Raw genomic sequence first — 14262 nt, 5'->3', positions numbered from 1 at the left:
CTTTGTTAATGACTTTGTTAATGATTTTGTCATTGGATCTAAGTATAATGAAAACGACAGTCTAAACAAGCATTCAACACAGATATATCTAGCAATTTTAAATTACTTCATTACCTGCCTCGCCTTACACTTGGATTGAGAAACAAAATTAAGTTGGCAACCCTAAATGTGTATCTTACGTAAAAATTACAAAATTTAATCTTTTCTTATAAAATCGATAATTAAGTGGATTTTTTGTGCGAAATTCACTTCTCTTATTTAGACATATAACCATTTTTAATATGTTAAGAAAAGAACCTAGGTTCAGATTTTCTTTTCATATCTAAGCAAACTCTCAAGTGAATTGATTGCATGATGTAGTTGTACAATTATTAAAAGAATGTCATTACATTTTCCAAAGAACCTTCTAGAAAGGATGCCACTCTAGTTTTGGCGTGATGCATGGTGTTTAACTTGTTAATTTGAAGCCAAATTACCAAGTTTATCCTTGAGGTTCATTAGAGGGGGAAAAAAAAGTTGCAACCATTTCAGAGAGATTCCGGAAGGATATGAAGCATTTTTGTTAATAAAAATTTCCCACGTACCTTTATTTTATCATTAGGCTACAAACAATCTATTTTTATATAGTATGATTAAGAAAAGACATGAAAATATTAGAAAACATATAAGAGCTATTGGAAGCAATAAAATTTTGATGATGTCTTTTGAATTATTATCTTAACTCATATACAACTATAGTCATGAAAATTAATTTCACTAGTAAATATGTAATCCGATACCTGAAACGTAAGCACTCTTTCTAGCAGTTACATGACCAAATCTATTACATCACTTTGATTTTGGACTCTATATATAATATGTGACTTGTGCCAATGCATGTAGGGAGTTTAAAGTATGCATAATTCTTCAATATCACTGTGGGCTCGTTTGGTTCGCAGGAAAAAAAGGAGAAAAAGTGTAGTTAACGGAAAAGTAAAGAGATGCCTCTTATTTAGTTAGAGTTTTCAAATGAGGAAGATGGAAAAGTTGTATTCCGTGATCCGAGAATCGAAATATTTTTATTTTTTTTCAAAAAGGCCCTTCAAGAATCTTTATTTGATCCAAAGCAGTAAAGACCAAATTTTTATTAAAAGTATAATAGAAATTATACATAACTTTTTCAAAAAGTGGATGGTTAACTAAACATAAGCCCTCTGAAAATCTATCACTTTCTCATGGTTAACTAAAAATGCCAAAAATACTTTCTCGGGCATACTCTTTTATAGAATCTACTTTCCAAAAATTATATTTCTATAAGGAAAAATGCTTCCCGCGAACCAAACTAGCCCTGCATTCTAAAACTCTAGGACATTCAGCAATATCAAAGATGGTATTACTTGCATGGCGCATCTTAGGCCACTTTTTTTCTTTGTTTTTTTTTTCAGGTAAGGAGATTGCGGCCCTTGAATGTGGGTGTTTAAAGGTTTGCACGTTACGAGATGCATATCATGCATCCTCATGACCAAGCTCACACCCTAAGCTAAACCTATCCACTTTGAAATTTCTTGAACTAAGGAACCAATGGGAGATTCTCTTGCATTTGATGCGATGATGAGCTCCAACATCCACGTCCCCTTGTCTCCTGACCACCTTTCCATCTCTTTCTCTGGGCTGAGAGGGCAATGCCACAAGGCACCATCCTTGTTCAGCTCCCACATGATAGAAAAACATACTAAAATTCAAAAGGAAACAAGTTGGGAGATCCTTTGAGTGTTGGAAAAGCTTTTGCTTTTGATTAGGGTATGTAAAAGCTATTCTGCTAAAGTGCAACTCTGATGCAGTTTTATGTTTGTCTCCTCAACTATCTCCTGTTCAGCTCTGTTTTAACTTATGCTCTCACTTATCATTAACTCCGTATAGCCCTAAGCACTGTATATTCTTCTGTGTATACATATTACTTCTTGCTTCAATAAAGTTTAGTGGCTAATGGGATTTGCTTCTTAGCCTCTATTACATCAAAAACACTCTCTCTACATATATAAGCCCTCTCCATGCATAAATAAACCACACTTGGTGAGAGCCCCAATAAGATAAGATTTCCTAAACACAAATCACCATCCATATAATTATTATGTATAAACAAATTGCTATGAATTTGCTGCATCAGGAGAGAATAAAAGAAACAAAGGGGAGATAAATGTAGGCAGGGGATTTGGTTGGTTTGAATGATTCTATATCAAGCAGGTGCGAGCCCATGCTTCAGAGCAGCTCTCCACACGACATCAATCCGGTCCACATCGATCGCACCGACCTCATGATGCGTCCATCCTTCCAAGAAATGCACCACGCCTCCGGCATGGCAGGCATGAACCATGCCTCGATCCATCGTGTACTGTTCCATTAATCCCCAGAGTAGACAAGCACAATCAGTTCTCTCAATCACACCAAGCACCATTAATTAGTACCATCATGTGTCGATAATTCAATCAAAAGACTCATTTTAAATCTAGGAAGATCTTCCAACCATATGAATGAACTGAAGGAAGAGAAGCTGCATGTGAATTATGATGAAAGAAACTGCTATACCTCACACATTCCCAGTCCTTGTACATCCTGGGGAAGCCTCATGGCAGCCAGCTTTCCATAGGTGCAGTCCCTCCTGAAGCCAATAATAGGAGGAACCACAAACTGGTGGAAGTGCGTGCCTGGTGGTGCCCACCGCTGCTCCCTTGGTGATAGCCACTTGCCAACGATCCATGTCTGAAGTCAGAACCCAAGGCAATGAATCATATAGTCTGGTCATGGAATTAGCCATTCAAGATTAACATGATCCATACAAATATCCAGTTAACTAAGTATACCTTACAATTCTGTGCTGCTTGGTATTTTGTGACTTGAACAAGATAGTGTTGGCACTCTGGCGGGGCTTCCTTCTGAATTTTCTGAAATCTTTCCGCTGATAGTGTTAACATCTGCCAGGGTCATCAAAGTTTGATGCTTAAGAATGAATACTTGGCCTTCACTAACAATAACTTAATTTGGAAGCAATTCAGCTCTAGATACTTGAATAGCTTACCAAGACCCGGATCTTTTTCCGACATAGGTATAGTGCAATTGCCCTTCCTAGCTTGGATGTGGCACCAGTTAAGAAGATCTCTTTTGCATCCTTAGGAATCTCGTTGAGGATGACAGCAGCTGTTAAGGTGTTACCATGGACGACTCGCACTTTGAGATCTCGGTGATTGCTTACGAATAGTGTTCCACCTCCATTGAGAGCTTCATTCTGAAAAAGAGTTGCTCCATTGTTAATGATCAGTTCTCATGGTTCATGTAGACTGTCAGGTACATTAAGAAGCATTTGTCGATGGCTAGAATTCTTCAGACTTCAAGCAAGCTCTTTGTTTGGTAAGTTTGAATTCATTACCTAATTTGTATCAGAGTTTGCAACATGTTTTTCTTGGTTGCAAATCTAGTTTATTTCCGAGTGGGGCATGGCTTCATCTCTTAAGAAAATTAGAGTCCCTATCGAAATTAAATGTTTTCTTTAGCTTGGTCTGAGGAAGAATTTAAACACCAGAGAGTTTCCCTCCAAAAAGCTTGATGGACCCTTGGGTGGTTGTGAAGTCTCATCAGAATCTGAGAAGCATTTATTTACCATCTACCCCTATTATGCATCTATCTAGGCTACTCTTTACTCCTGGCTTAGGGAGAAATTATTTTCGGCACTACATGCGCCGCCATGTGGATGTGCACACCACCAATCACCAAGGTGCATTACTGTATGTTCCATTCATTATGCACTTATCTCGGTGATTGGCCCACAGGAATGCACCGTAATGATTGGTAGCGTGCATGGCTGCACTCATCTCGTCTATGCTTTTTTCTCTTTTTTTTTTCAAGAGCGGATGATTCATACCGTTCTAACATGGATAAATTCAATAAGATTATAAAATAATAAGTCTTGGAGCGCTCTAAGCAACTTTCCTTCTCCAACCCACAGGATGCCCTCGAAGTAACTGGTCATATACGAAGCCACCTAGTCCGCATCCCCGTTTGCTTCTTTTCTTGGAGGCTAACTTATTTTCATAAAGATACATAATCTGCTATTCTAATGCTTATTGGGACCTTGGCATGGTCTCTTTGGACTAAAACAAACAAAAGAATCTTCCTCCAATCAAGCACCTCACCATCTTCAATTGCTATAAAAGCATTCAGTCTTTCAACAGCTAGCCGATCCTTTGCAGCAGCAAGGAGCTACAAGGTTGTGCCAAGGTCTTGGAGAAATCTAAAGACTTCTTCCTCAGTTCGGAATAGTGGTGATGCTTGCCTTGTCTCCTAGTAGTCTACACTGTGGGAATCCAATTACGAAGCCCCTGGTGTGACTCTCTATCCCATTTTTTGGACGCAGCTGTTCTTTTGCTGTTTTTCTTAAGATACTCTTAGGTTCATGTTCTTGCCTTGTGTCTTCTGTTTAGTGTACTCCGTTTCTTTTTTTTGTTGCTTTCCGGGTCACCTACAAAGATACGATCTTCTCACCTAATTTTGTAAATTTTACTATACATTTTCTTTCATTCTTTTAATAAAATTTGGGCGATTGGGATAGGTTTTTTCATACCCTTATCTCCCCTTACATCAAGAAAAATGTATCTAGTTCGAAAATAAATTGCAGCTTTTATATGATCAAGATGGTAGACAAAGGCAAAAGAAAATAGTGAGATTTTAGGGATTGAAAATTCAGCAATTTTCTTTTTGTTCTCATTTCGTTCATGATGAAATGCGAGGTGGGCTCTGCAAAAAAAAAAAATTCCCCCTAAAAGTCTACAACTCTAAAAGGTTTGAGATACGATAAAGCACTTTCTATTATTATTCACAAATCCTTTACGTGATGAGGAGGAATTTGGAAGTCCATTCCAACTAATGATTAATAATACAAACATCCTATATCCCAACTACATAATAAATGACATAAACCCTGCTATCCTTGATAAAATTGCGACCAACCTGCACCTTATTGACTAGGTTTTCAATATATATCTTCGGCTATAGCCCCACATAAACCTAGCCGTCAAGTTGGTCACATCTAGTTCACATTTTAGACCCAAAGCATGCAAGGGTCAACCCCCCTTCGCGCCAGACCAGTCCCGGGCAATGAGTCCAAAATCAGTAGCATATATTCTAAGAAAAGGAAAAGAAGAGAAAAGCTTTGAGTTTGGGCAAAAAATTTAAATGCATTAACCAAAACCCGATGTGGTGCCAACCAAGGATTCAAGTCACAATTGAATGTTCCATAGGACATAAGGACCATATACCATCTCAAGTATCAGAACAGGACCATTTCATTGTTGTCCCAACATTCTGATCAGATGAGACATTCCCTATTCTTAGTATTGGAACAAGATAGGATGACGGACAATTTTGTTTTATAGGAAAACTGGCTCAATCTCGTCCCACATAATTTAAAATCTTGGTGTCTACCACTTGGCTCTCACCCAAATGTCTTCAATATACATCTTCCGCTATAGCCCCGCATAAACCTAGTCATCAAGTTGGTCAAATCTGGTCCACATTTTAGACCAAAAACATGCAAGGGTTGTCAACTCCCCTTCGCGCCAGACCGGTCCCGGGCAATGATTTCAAAGAAAATTTTAATGTGTGCACCTAAACCCCATGTGGTGCCTGCCAAGGATTCAAGTCACAACTTAATGTTCTATGAGACATCAGAACTGGATACCATACCGAATATTAAGACAGGACCATTATGCCGTTGTCCCAATATTCCTATCAGCACATATCGAGACATCCCCTATTTTTAGTATTGGAACAAAATAGGATTGACGAAGAATCGTGTTTTATAAGAAAATTGGCTCAACCTCGTCCCACAGAATTTAAAATCTTAGCGTCTATCACTTTGGCTCTCACCCAAATGTCTTCACCTAGAGTTAACCTCATCCAGAGGCACCAACGCTTTCTCTTGGAAAAATTAAGGAAACACATATAAGAAAAAAAGGAAGCTTACCTTATTCAGTGCTGCAAGGCTGAGAACTTTAACACCCATTTTGTCAGCCCTTAGAATGGCCAGCTCAATCTGGTCATTGATGCCATCTCTACCAAAGGGTAGGAAGTACTGCAAAAGAACATACCAATGCAACCCCAATTTAGCTTCAACACTCCAATTTTGTTAGTGAATTGGTAATTAACTACGCTGGGAGAGCTCGGATTTTAGAGCAAACCTGGAACCCATACCGTGGGACCGCCCATATTTGGTGCAGCCGACCCCGGAGCTTGTAGAATGAGATCAAGAAGGTTTTGGACCAAGCCCACATTACGAGCATCGTTATGAATGCAGCAGGCCATATCACCAACAAGAAGGGCTTGAACGAGTACGGCATCGACCCAAAGGTGCGAAAAATAAATGGCACGTGGATGGAGGAGGACACATCCACCACATGGGCGAGGAAGACAAAGTCAGGAACTTCATCATTCTTACCTGCATCATGACATATTATATTAGACTGGATTTATGGACCCAGCGTATCTTTCTTTATTGTTTGTATTTACAATCCTATCAAGGGTTCATCTGATGCTATGCAAAGCTGGAGTTACATGGGATGGCAATGGGTTAGATAGGGCATTATCCATACTTGCCTCGCCCTAATCTCAGGGCAAGATAAAGTGGCTCGACTCTCAAGGTGAGGTGCCATTGGTAGAGTTAGCTGAAGCAGATTGAATGGATTGGATCAAATAAAACTATACAAAAATATTTTTCTAAATATATAATTTAATTTTTTTTATTTTGTAAGAAGGATTTGTACAAGTTTGGAACATGTTTCACCATTACCTATACTTTCTTTGGATGGGATGGAGTAAATTGTGCTATCTCTAATTAATGATGGTTCCAAAAAGTATGAAGGTTCCAACGAGCACTACTATTGTGGCATAAATGGGCTTCATGATTTAAGCGACTAATAAAGATTAGGTTGCAATTTAATCTCCAAATACATGGTCATCTAAATGCCATGTGGCTCCATGTTTGCCTTGCACAACTCCATGAAGCTTAATGAATGCATTCGCTGTCCCAACTCCCAACTGCATGCATGAACTCTATACCATGACTAATTTTATATAAGCACCATCAAGGTGCCTTAATTCATGACCCGTAGAAAATATCTTACAAGGACGAATTCGAGATATCAATTTAATGGTCTCCATCTCTCAACCGTCCAGAAAGATGGGGTGCATTTAATACTGTACAAAGACTCTTATTTGACTTACCATGTCTAGGCTTTGAGCTTTCAGATAAATGAGTTCTCTTTTTGTCTCCTATCTTCTTCTCTCTTTTTTTTTTTTGATGGAAATCTTTTCCATCCTACCATGGGGTTCACCACGCACTGAACCATCGGCCAGCAGGACTTCATTTTAACGATGAAGTTATGACATCGGTCACCAAGTAATTTATCAGGCGTCTATTGTACACACAGGCATCTATGTTTCACTTAGATGACTAGTTTCAAGTGCCAAATTATCAAATCCGGATATGAGATATTTCAGTAACTTTAGTATAACAATTTAAGGAGGCAATGCACTGAACGCTTGAAGCATGTACCTTCTTACCAATTGTTGGCGCTGTTTGAGAAAAATGGACAAAGATTTGGATGACATATTTCCACAGTTTTAGTTGTTATTTAACAATTTAAGGGGCTATGCAAAAGAACATTTGCAGAGAGTAGGAAGAACTGCCAATTTGGATGTTATAATATCTGTCTTATTTGGATGGTGAAGGCTAAAAAAGGTTTCAATAAAAATGATAATTGTTTATTTCAAAGATTTAAAGTTTTCTGTTAATGGCTTCTTTTTTTTTTGTGTGTGTTAATAGCAACATTAACAGCAGCTAATTTCTCAAAAAACATCAATAGCAACTAGAACGTACCTTCGTTTATCTCCTTGTGCAACTCCCATGATTTGCTATTAGTCGTCCCTCCCAAGGCATCAAAGAGAGGCATAAAAAGGCAAAAATTGGAGTTCTTCTCCCTGTGGTGAAGGCTATGGTACCTGCACTAACACACTATTAATACTCCCTTGAGAAGCAGTAAAAGATTCATTCGAAATCAACAATGAGAACATAAGCTCTGCCAAACGAGGCCTGAAACAGAGTACGGATAGAATGTCAAATCGGTCACAATATCAATATACAATCTAAAGTCAAAATTTTTATCCAAAGATATCACTCGGCCTTCTAGTTTGCCATAACACGCCCTTTGTCATGTGAATAAAATCAGATCAAGAAGCTTGGATTGGTGAGATGATGACACCATTTGTTTCAAGCCAATTAATTGTTGATAGATGCCAGGTTCTACAAATTTTGGCACACATTTCCTAGTGCTTCTAAGCACTATGTTTTCATTTCCATCATATTATGCACATATGAAGTTTATAAATATAGTTTATAGGTTCCTACATGCCAAGAACTATATGTGGGTTAAACCATCAATTAAAGTAAACCTATTCTATGTTTAGTGTTTTATAAATCATGGAGTAAAACAAGAAACGAGATTAAGGAATCCAACAACAAAGATAATCTAATATTTCATAATTTATAGTTTCCAGTTTTTCAACCTACTTTTCTTGCTAAACAATTTCATAATTGAAGTCAGTTCAACCATATGCTAACATAAAAACCACATAACTTAACATCTGATTGGGTTGGATCACAATTCAAAAAACTCAGATCCGACCTGAAATATGAAATAGGTCCAAATTTGAAATCCAGATTGGATCTAAGCGGCTTGGGTCAAATCGAATGATGGGTCAACCCAATCCATTTGCAACCTTAACTATAATAATTAAGGATCAAAAATCTATAAATACCTCCAAGAAGGATTGACCAGCTAAGGTTTCTGCAGTTTCACTTTTCTGCCCTCATGTAGGTCAAAAGTCAAGGGGTATTGTCCATGCCCCAGAACTGCCCGTTAAGGCTTGTCCATGTGTTGAAGTAAAAGCAGCGACGCCTATAACCTAAAAGAAGATTATAATTTATAAGCCAACTACTCTTGACTTGATGGCTTGAAAGCCATGCAAGAGGGATATTCTTTTTTACCTCCTAACCTCGTCACTAATATTAAATCTCTTTTATGATGACTGGTCACTAATATTAAATCAATAATTAACCTAAAAGTGTGGCAACTATTGTGGCTCCGTGGGCAGAAAAGGAGAGGGACCTTACAAGAAAAAGGAGGCATAGGAGCCCAACCCCACAAGGCAGCTCGATGCCAACCTCAGTGAAAGTGGTGGGACTGCCATTGCCATTGGAGAGATTGCCTGACCTCTATTTATCTCCCAATCATGGAAGGCCCCCAACAAAAGCAGGACCCATGGAACATCAATGTGCGCATAGAACTGAAGAAATCTAGAGAAGGGTAACCATATCCAAGTATATCCAACCAAGCAAGACCATGCATGGAAGAATATAGAGGTGAACGGACGGACGATGATCACTTACGTTGGGGTGTAGATGAGGTATCTAAGGAGGGGGAGGGCGTCAAAGAGCCCATGGGGGAGCACCTCGACATTGCAGTGCCCCATGCACCTTAAAAAGTCGAAGAGCAGGACATAGCCATAGACCAAGCCAGCGGAGCCAGTTCCCAGCAAGCAGGCTCCAAGGATGGGGACGCCCATCACCGCGCACAAGAAGAGGTGCTCCAAAGGCGTGGCAAATCCAGCTGCACCACATGGGAAAGCCATCAGACCGGACAAAACCAAACAGCTCAGCACCATTTAATCCAATTTGGATGCGTGTGTGCGTGCGAGAGAGAGAGAGAGAGAGAGAGAGAGAGTCGGAAAGAGGGGGGGAAAAAAAAGTATGGCCTCTTTGCTATGTATCTGTACCTGTGAAGGACTGGGGCACCGGAATGGAGTGGTGGAAGGAGTGGTAGTGAGAGAAGAGGTAGCCTGTGTGGAATGCTCTGTGCACCCAGTAAAACAGAGGCTCTGAGACCCCAACATGGAGGAGTAGAGCAACGACGGCTCCCCTTGGATCCCATAGAGGCAGATTTCTGATTGGTAGAAAGCTATAATAAACCAATGCTCCGATGAAGGATTGAAGGATTAGGAAGTTGTCCCTGAAAGAGAAGGAGCGCACGTCATCAGTGTGCAGGATTGGAACTTTGTGTTACATTTTGTTACTCCTCATGTTGAGGATGGTGATCCACTGGAGAATACCAGTCCCACTCCTTGTCAATCTGCTTGAAGTCGACTCCATCGCTGAGAACTCGGCGCCTTCGGGTGAGGAAGAGCATGTTGTGAAAGGAGCTCCAAAGCTGGTGGATGAATCCTCTGAGGGAGCAGAGGATTAGTATATGGAGGCACCATTGATCTGCTTTGCCTTGCTCCCAAGCACTTGAATAGATCACCTTGGCTACTAGTGGCCCATATAGTAGATACTGCAAAAGTATTTAAGCCATAAAGATAACCACAAGTAAAGAAGTAAGAGAGCTGAGCATGGAATTAGAAACGGGAGAGAAGGGACGACTGGGATGAGAATCCATGCCTTGTAGACACCCAAGTTATCCCAAGGCCAGGAAGACAAGAGAGCAACCATTTCTCTTCTTACAAGACACAAGGAGTGGGATTGTGGACTCTTTGAGACAGGTGTGGTTACAGACCTCTCCCCATTTACAGTTTTATCTAAGGCAGTGAGGAGGGATCTCAGCGAAGACCAGCAGAATGAATAAACGAATGGAGCACCTAATATATAAGGGGTTGAAGACCATACTTCTATTCAAGAGTCAGAGAGGAGGGGTGGAAATTAAGGGGCCAAGGAAAGTAAAGAAAGTAAGCCTCTAAGATGTCCCATGGTCCACCTCTATCTCCCTCGCTCTCTCTCTCTCGTGTTAAGTAGGGCACAGCTCGAAAATTCAACGTAATTTATGGTGATATTTTTAGTTACACCACATCTACCGCTGTGGTGGCGAATCAGTCGAACACATCTGTGTTGCTCTCTTTTCCCTTCGGTTTCTCGGTTTCCTTTCTGTCCATCTCTGTGCGTTGGTTTGTAGTTGGACTCTGGTGGATCTTATCCAGTCAATAACTTCTCTAATTTATGGGTATCTCTCCTCCCTGTTCTTTAATCACTGCCTACTTCAACCTATAACACTGTTGCAGTTTTCTGGTTGGGCAGTGCTATTGTAGTCCAAGATTCCTAGCAAAAATCTCCCTGACATGTCAGCCGCCCGGAGATAAATTGAATCCAGCCTGTCTCTGGACAGACACATCAGATCACGATTCAAAACTTTTACAGTGGTTTCTTTAATTATCGTTGACCTCCGCGTCAGCTATAGATAAGAGGGGAACTTTCATTATGAAATGTGAAGATAATGGCATGCCTTTTGTTTTGTTTTTTCATTTTAATACTCAAAATAATCAGTGATAATGGATAATAAGAAATGCCTAAATGAGTTATGAAAGGAATTCAGCTAAATTTGGTGAGTATTCAAACTGATGAAATTGTTCAGCTTGTTGAATAATTCAACAGATTTACTTACAGGTTACTATTTTTTGTAAAAAAAAATTATTATTATTATTATTGCAAATTTTTTATTAATAGTTCATATGAACTTTATTTTTTTAATAAAAGCTGGTTGGCTTTGCCTCCCTCTTCATCAAAAGAAAAAAAAGATAGAGATCCAGCATGGATGTTAAACAGGATGAGGGGTTGAGAATTTTTCATGGTCCAGCAGGTTGGAGGTTTTGTTTTTTTTATTTGATAATTGAAGTAACCATCAACATTTCGTCTAAGCCACGCAAGTGCCATTTACATCGATTTCTTGAAATATATAAATTTATGCTGAGAAAAAAGTTTTTATCTACGATGTATTAATTAATGAGTAGGCCATAAATTCTTTGATTAATTAGAATATGGATCAACAATATATATCAAACTTAGCAGTCCTATTATAAATATTTTAATTTTTAAATTGGAAACTAAATTTTTTTGTACAAATATCTGGAGATTTACTAGCTTGGTAAATTAATATCTTCAAACTCCATAATCTATTTGTGAAACTAAATCAAATGAATGTGAGGTATGATATTGGTAGCCACTATTAGGTGTCTCGTTGATTTAATATGGAAGATAGTGGAATGTATCCAACGGTTCATAAATGTATATAGGTTTTCCTTATTCTTTTTCTTCTTTCCTTGGAGTCGTAAGATGGTGACAACACTAGTTGAAGTTGTGGTCATCTTTTTTTATAGTGGTAAATAGGTCATCTTGGACTGTTTTTTTTTTTTTGTCTTAGGCAAAAGAGGAAGAAGGAGGAAGGGGGAGCCCACCCCCATGTAGCAGCCCCCACTAGGCCCTCTCATTGTCATGAGAATATTCGATGCGGACAGAAATGACAGCGTGTTGGGTACCTCGGCCGATTTTACTCATATCCTTCCTATGCGTAGGTCCGACTCGATTACTCCTTTGGGCTCCAGCACGAATACCACGTGTGAGTATGTTACATCTGGCACCACTGAGGCTACAAGAAGAATGATACGTTTTTTTAGATTTCGTGTCCGAATAGAAAGTATTCGGTCTCCATAATTTAATCAACGTTGATGTAATTCAAATTCGAAATCACTTGGTTGAACGTTAGTTCATGCTTTCATCGGGCTACCACTTCACCTTGGACGTTTCCTCAAAGGAGTGAGGTCATCTTGGCTTACCTCTCATTTTACTTGTGGCCACGAATCTAATGCATTAATGACTTTTGTTGGGTTCTTAAAAAATATAGGACAATGGAAATACGTGTCGTGTCCAAGAGAAAGCATTAATGGCTATGATTCTTGTTTATATATGCGCCCGTAGGCTGAGTGCGTTTGTCGGTTTGTTCTTTTCTTTTTTAAAAAAAAATGGGCACACAGAAAACTTGTTTCCACTTTATTTTTATATTTTTAATAATAAAAAACATGCTTTGAAATTTTTTTGTTTAATAATAAAACCGTAAACCCAATATAGAAGATGAAAGCATAAAACCAAGCGTATATCAAAAAAGTGGGAAATGGGAGAATGGTTAATCGGAGATAATGCGATGGGAGCTGCTCAAATAGGAGACTAACAAATGCCGGGAACTGATGGATGCTACTACTCCTGAGAGAACGAATGAACGGGCGCACAATAGGAATGAATAACTGGACGAACGCCGGCAGAAGATAAATGTTGAGAATAAATGGACAAATATATATTGGATTGGGCATTTGAGGGCAGCTTCATCCTACTTTGTTCTCCACCACTGCTCCACAGCATTGCACCCCAATGATCTCTATCAATGCTCGATCTGCTCACTCCTAGGTCTCCATGCACTAGTTGAGGAGGAAGAAGTGGCAGGACTAAAGAGGATGGTGACAAGACAGTGGAGGAAGAGGAGGGTGGTAAAGGCTTTCAAGAGAGGAAAGGATGGTTCCAAGATTGGAAGGTCCGGCGGAGGGGATGAGATAGGAATGAAAATCCATTTTTAGAAAAAAAAATGGAAGTAAAATTTTTTTCACTCTAATTTTTCAGAAATAATAAAAATTTTAAAAAAAGAAAATAAAATAAGTAACTAAATATGTATTTTTGCATTGTGTTCCATATTTCTGTCAAAAAAAAAAGAGCCAAACAGGGCTTTATTTATTTATTTTTTTTGTTGTTGTCATAATTTTATTCTCTCTCATTTGAACTAAAGTTTACCTTTTTGAAGTATATTTTTCTGTTAAAGGTAAAGGTATGTACGTAGCATCTCACAGATGGACAATAAGTCACTTTCAATGTGGGTCGGGGTTCCGAAACCACAAATGAAGTCTCAAAATGAAATGTATCATAGAAGTAAAAGTTGGTGAGCGGAACGTAAGAAGCGGACTAAATCCAGCCAAGAAGGAAACACCGCCCTACCTCATTCTGAGGGCACACGTTGCCTGTTTAATACCAAACTCATCCTGGTCTTTTAAAATTCCTACAAGCTCTTGCGGCAAGCTCACAGCAAGCATGCTACATCCACATGCCAATTGAAAAAAAAACAAATGAAAAGAAGAGAAAAGAAAAATCTCGGTGGTTGATCGCTGGCACTACAAGTGGAGTAATGCTGATCGAGAAAACACCTTCAAGGCCATAAATTTCCATGATTTGACGGCCAATAGATGGGGCTTGGAACTGCTTCCAAGGGAATGCGTGAAGCTGGTAGATTGGGCTGGTCCTGAGTCGACATCAGAGACCTCTAGCTTTTAAGTGCTTCCCCAACTGCCAACTTCATGCCAGCCCGGCCCTGG

At 39.2% G+C, this 14262-nt stretch overlaps 1 protein-coding gene across 1 annotated transcript; it reads right to left on the bottom strand.

Annotated features, from left to right (window-relative positions):
* Positions 1 to 1896: 1896 nt before the first annotated feature.
* Positions 1897 to 11132, bottom strand: CER3 (Fatty acid hydroxylase superfamily). The gene is made up of 11 exons (XM_008806680.6): positions 10523 to 11132; positions 10195 to 10415; positions 9862 to 10094; positions 9476 to 9695; positions 7907 to 8028; positions 6210 to 6466; positions 5996 to 6103; positions 3056 to 3262; positions 2841 to 2951; positions 2566 to 2739; positions 1897 to 2371 (listed from the first exon to the last, which is right to left on the bottom strand). The coding sequence occupies exons 1-11, from the start codon at positions 10571 to 10573 to the stop codon at positions 2216 to 2218; spliced, it is 1860 nt and encodes a 619-aa protein (XP_008804902.4). The 5' UTR covers positions 10574 to 11132; the 3' UTR covers positions 1897 to 2215.
* Between the last annotated feature and the right edge of the window lie 3130 nt (positions 11133 to 14262).

The sequence above is a fragment of the Phoenix dactylifera genome, chromosome 2 (genome assembly GCF_051530095.1).
Source record: "Phoenix dactylifera cultivar Ajwa chromosome 2, Ajwa_hap1_PhDact_Kaust_v1.1, whole genome shotgun sequence".
Lineage (NCBI taxonomy): Eukaryota > Viridiplantae > Streptophyta > Magnoliopsida > Arecales > Arecaceae > Phoenix > Phoenix dactylifera.
Note: the sequence above shows the minus strand (reverse complement) of the source record. Positions and strands in the feature narration are given on the sequence as shown.

Excerpts from the sequence above, each read along its gene's own strand:
- CER3 (XM_008806680.6), bottom strand. The coding sequence starts at position 10,573 with ATGGTTGCTCTCTTGTCTTCCTGGCCTTGGGATAACTTGGGTGTCTAC. Across the intron at positions 10,095-10,194 it reads ATTGACAAGGAGTGGGACTG|GGACAACTTCCTAATCCTTC; the intron begins GTATTCTCCAGT and ends CTTCTCTTTCAG. Across the intron at positions 8,029-9,475 it reads TACCTCATCTACACCCCAAC|GTACCATAGCCTTCACCACA; the intron begins GTAAGTGATCAT and ends GTGTTAGTGCAG.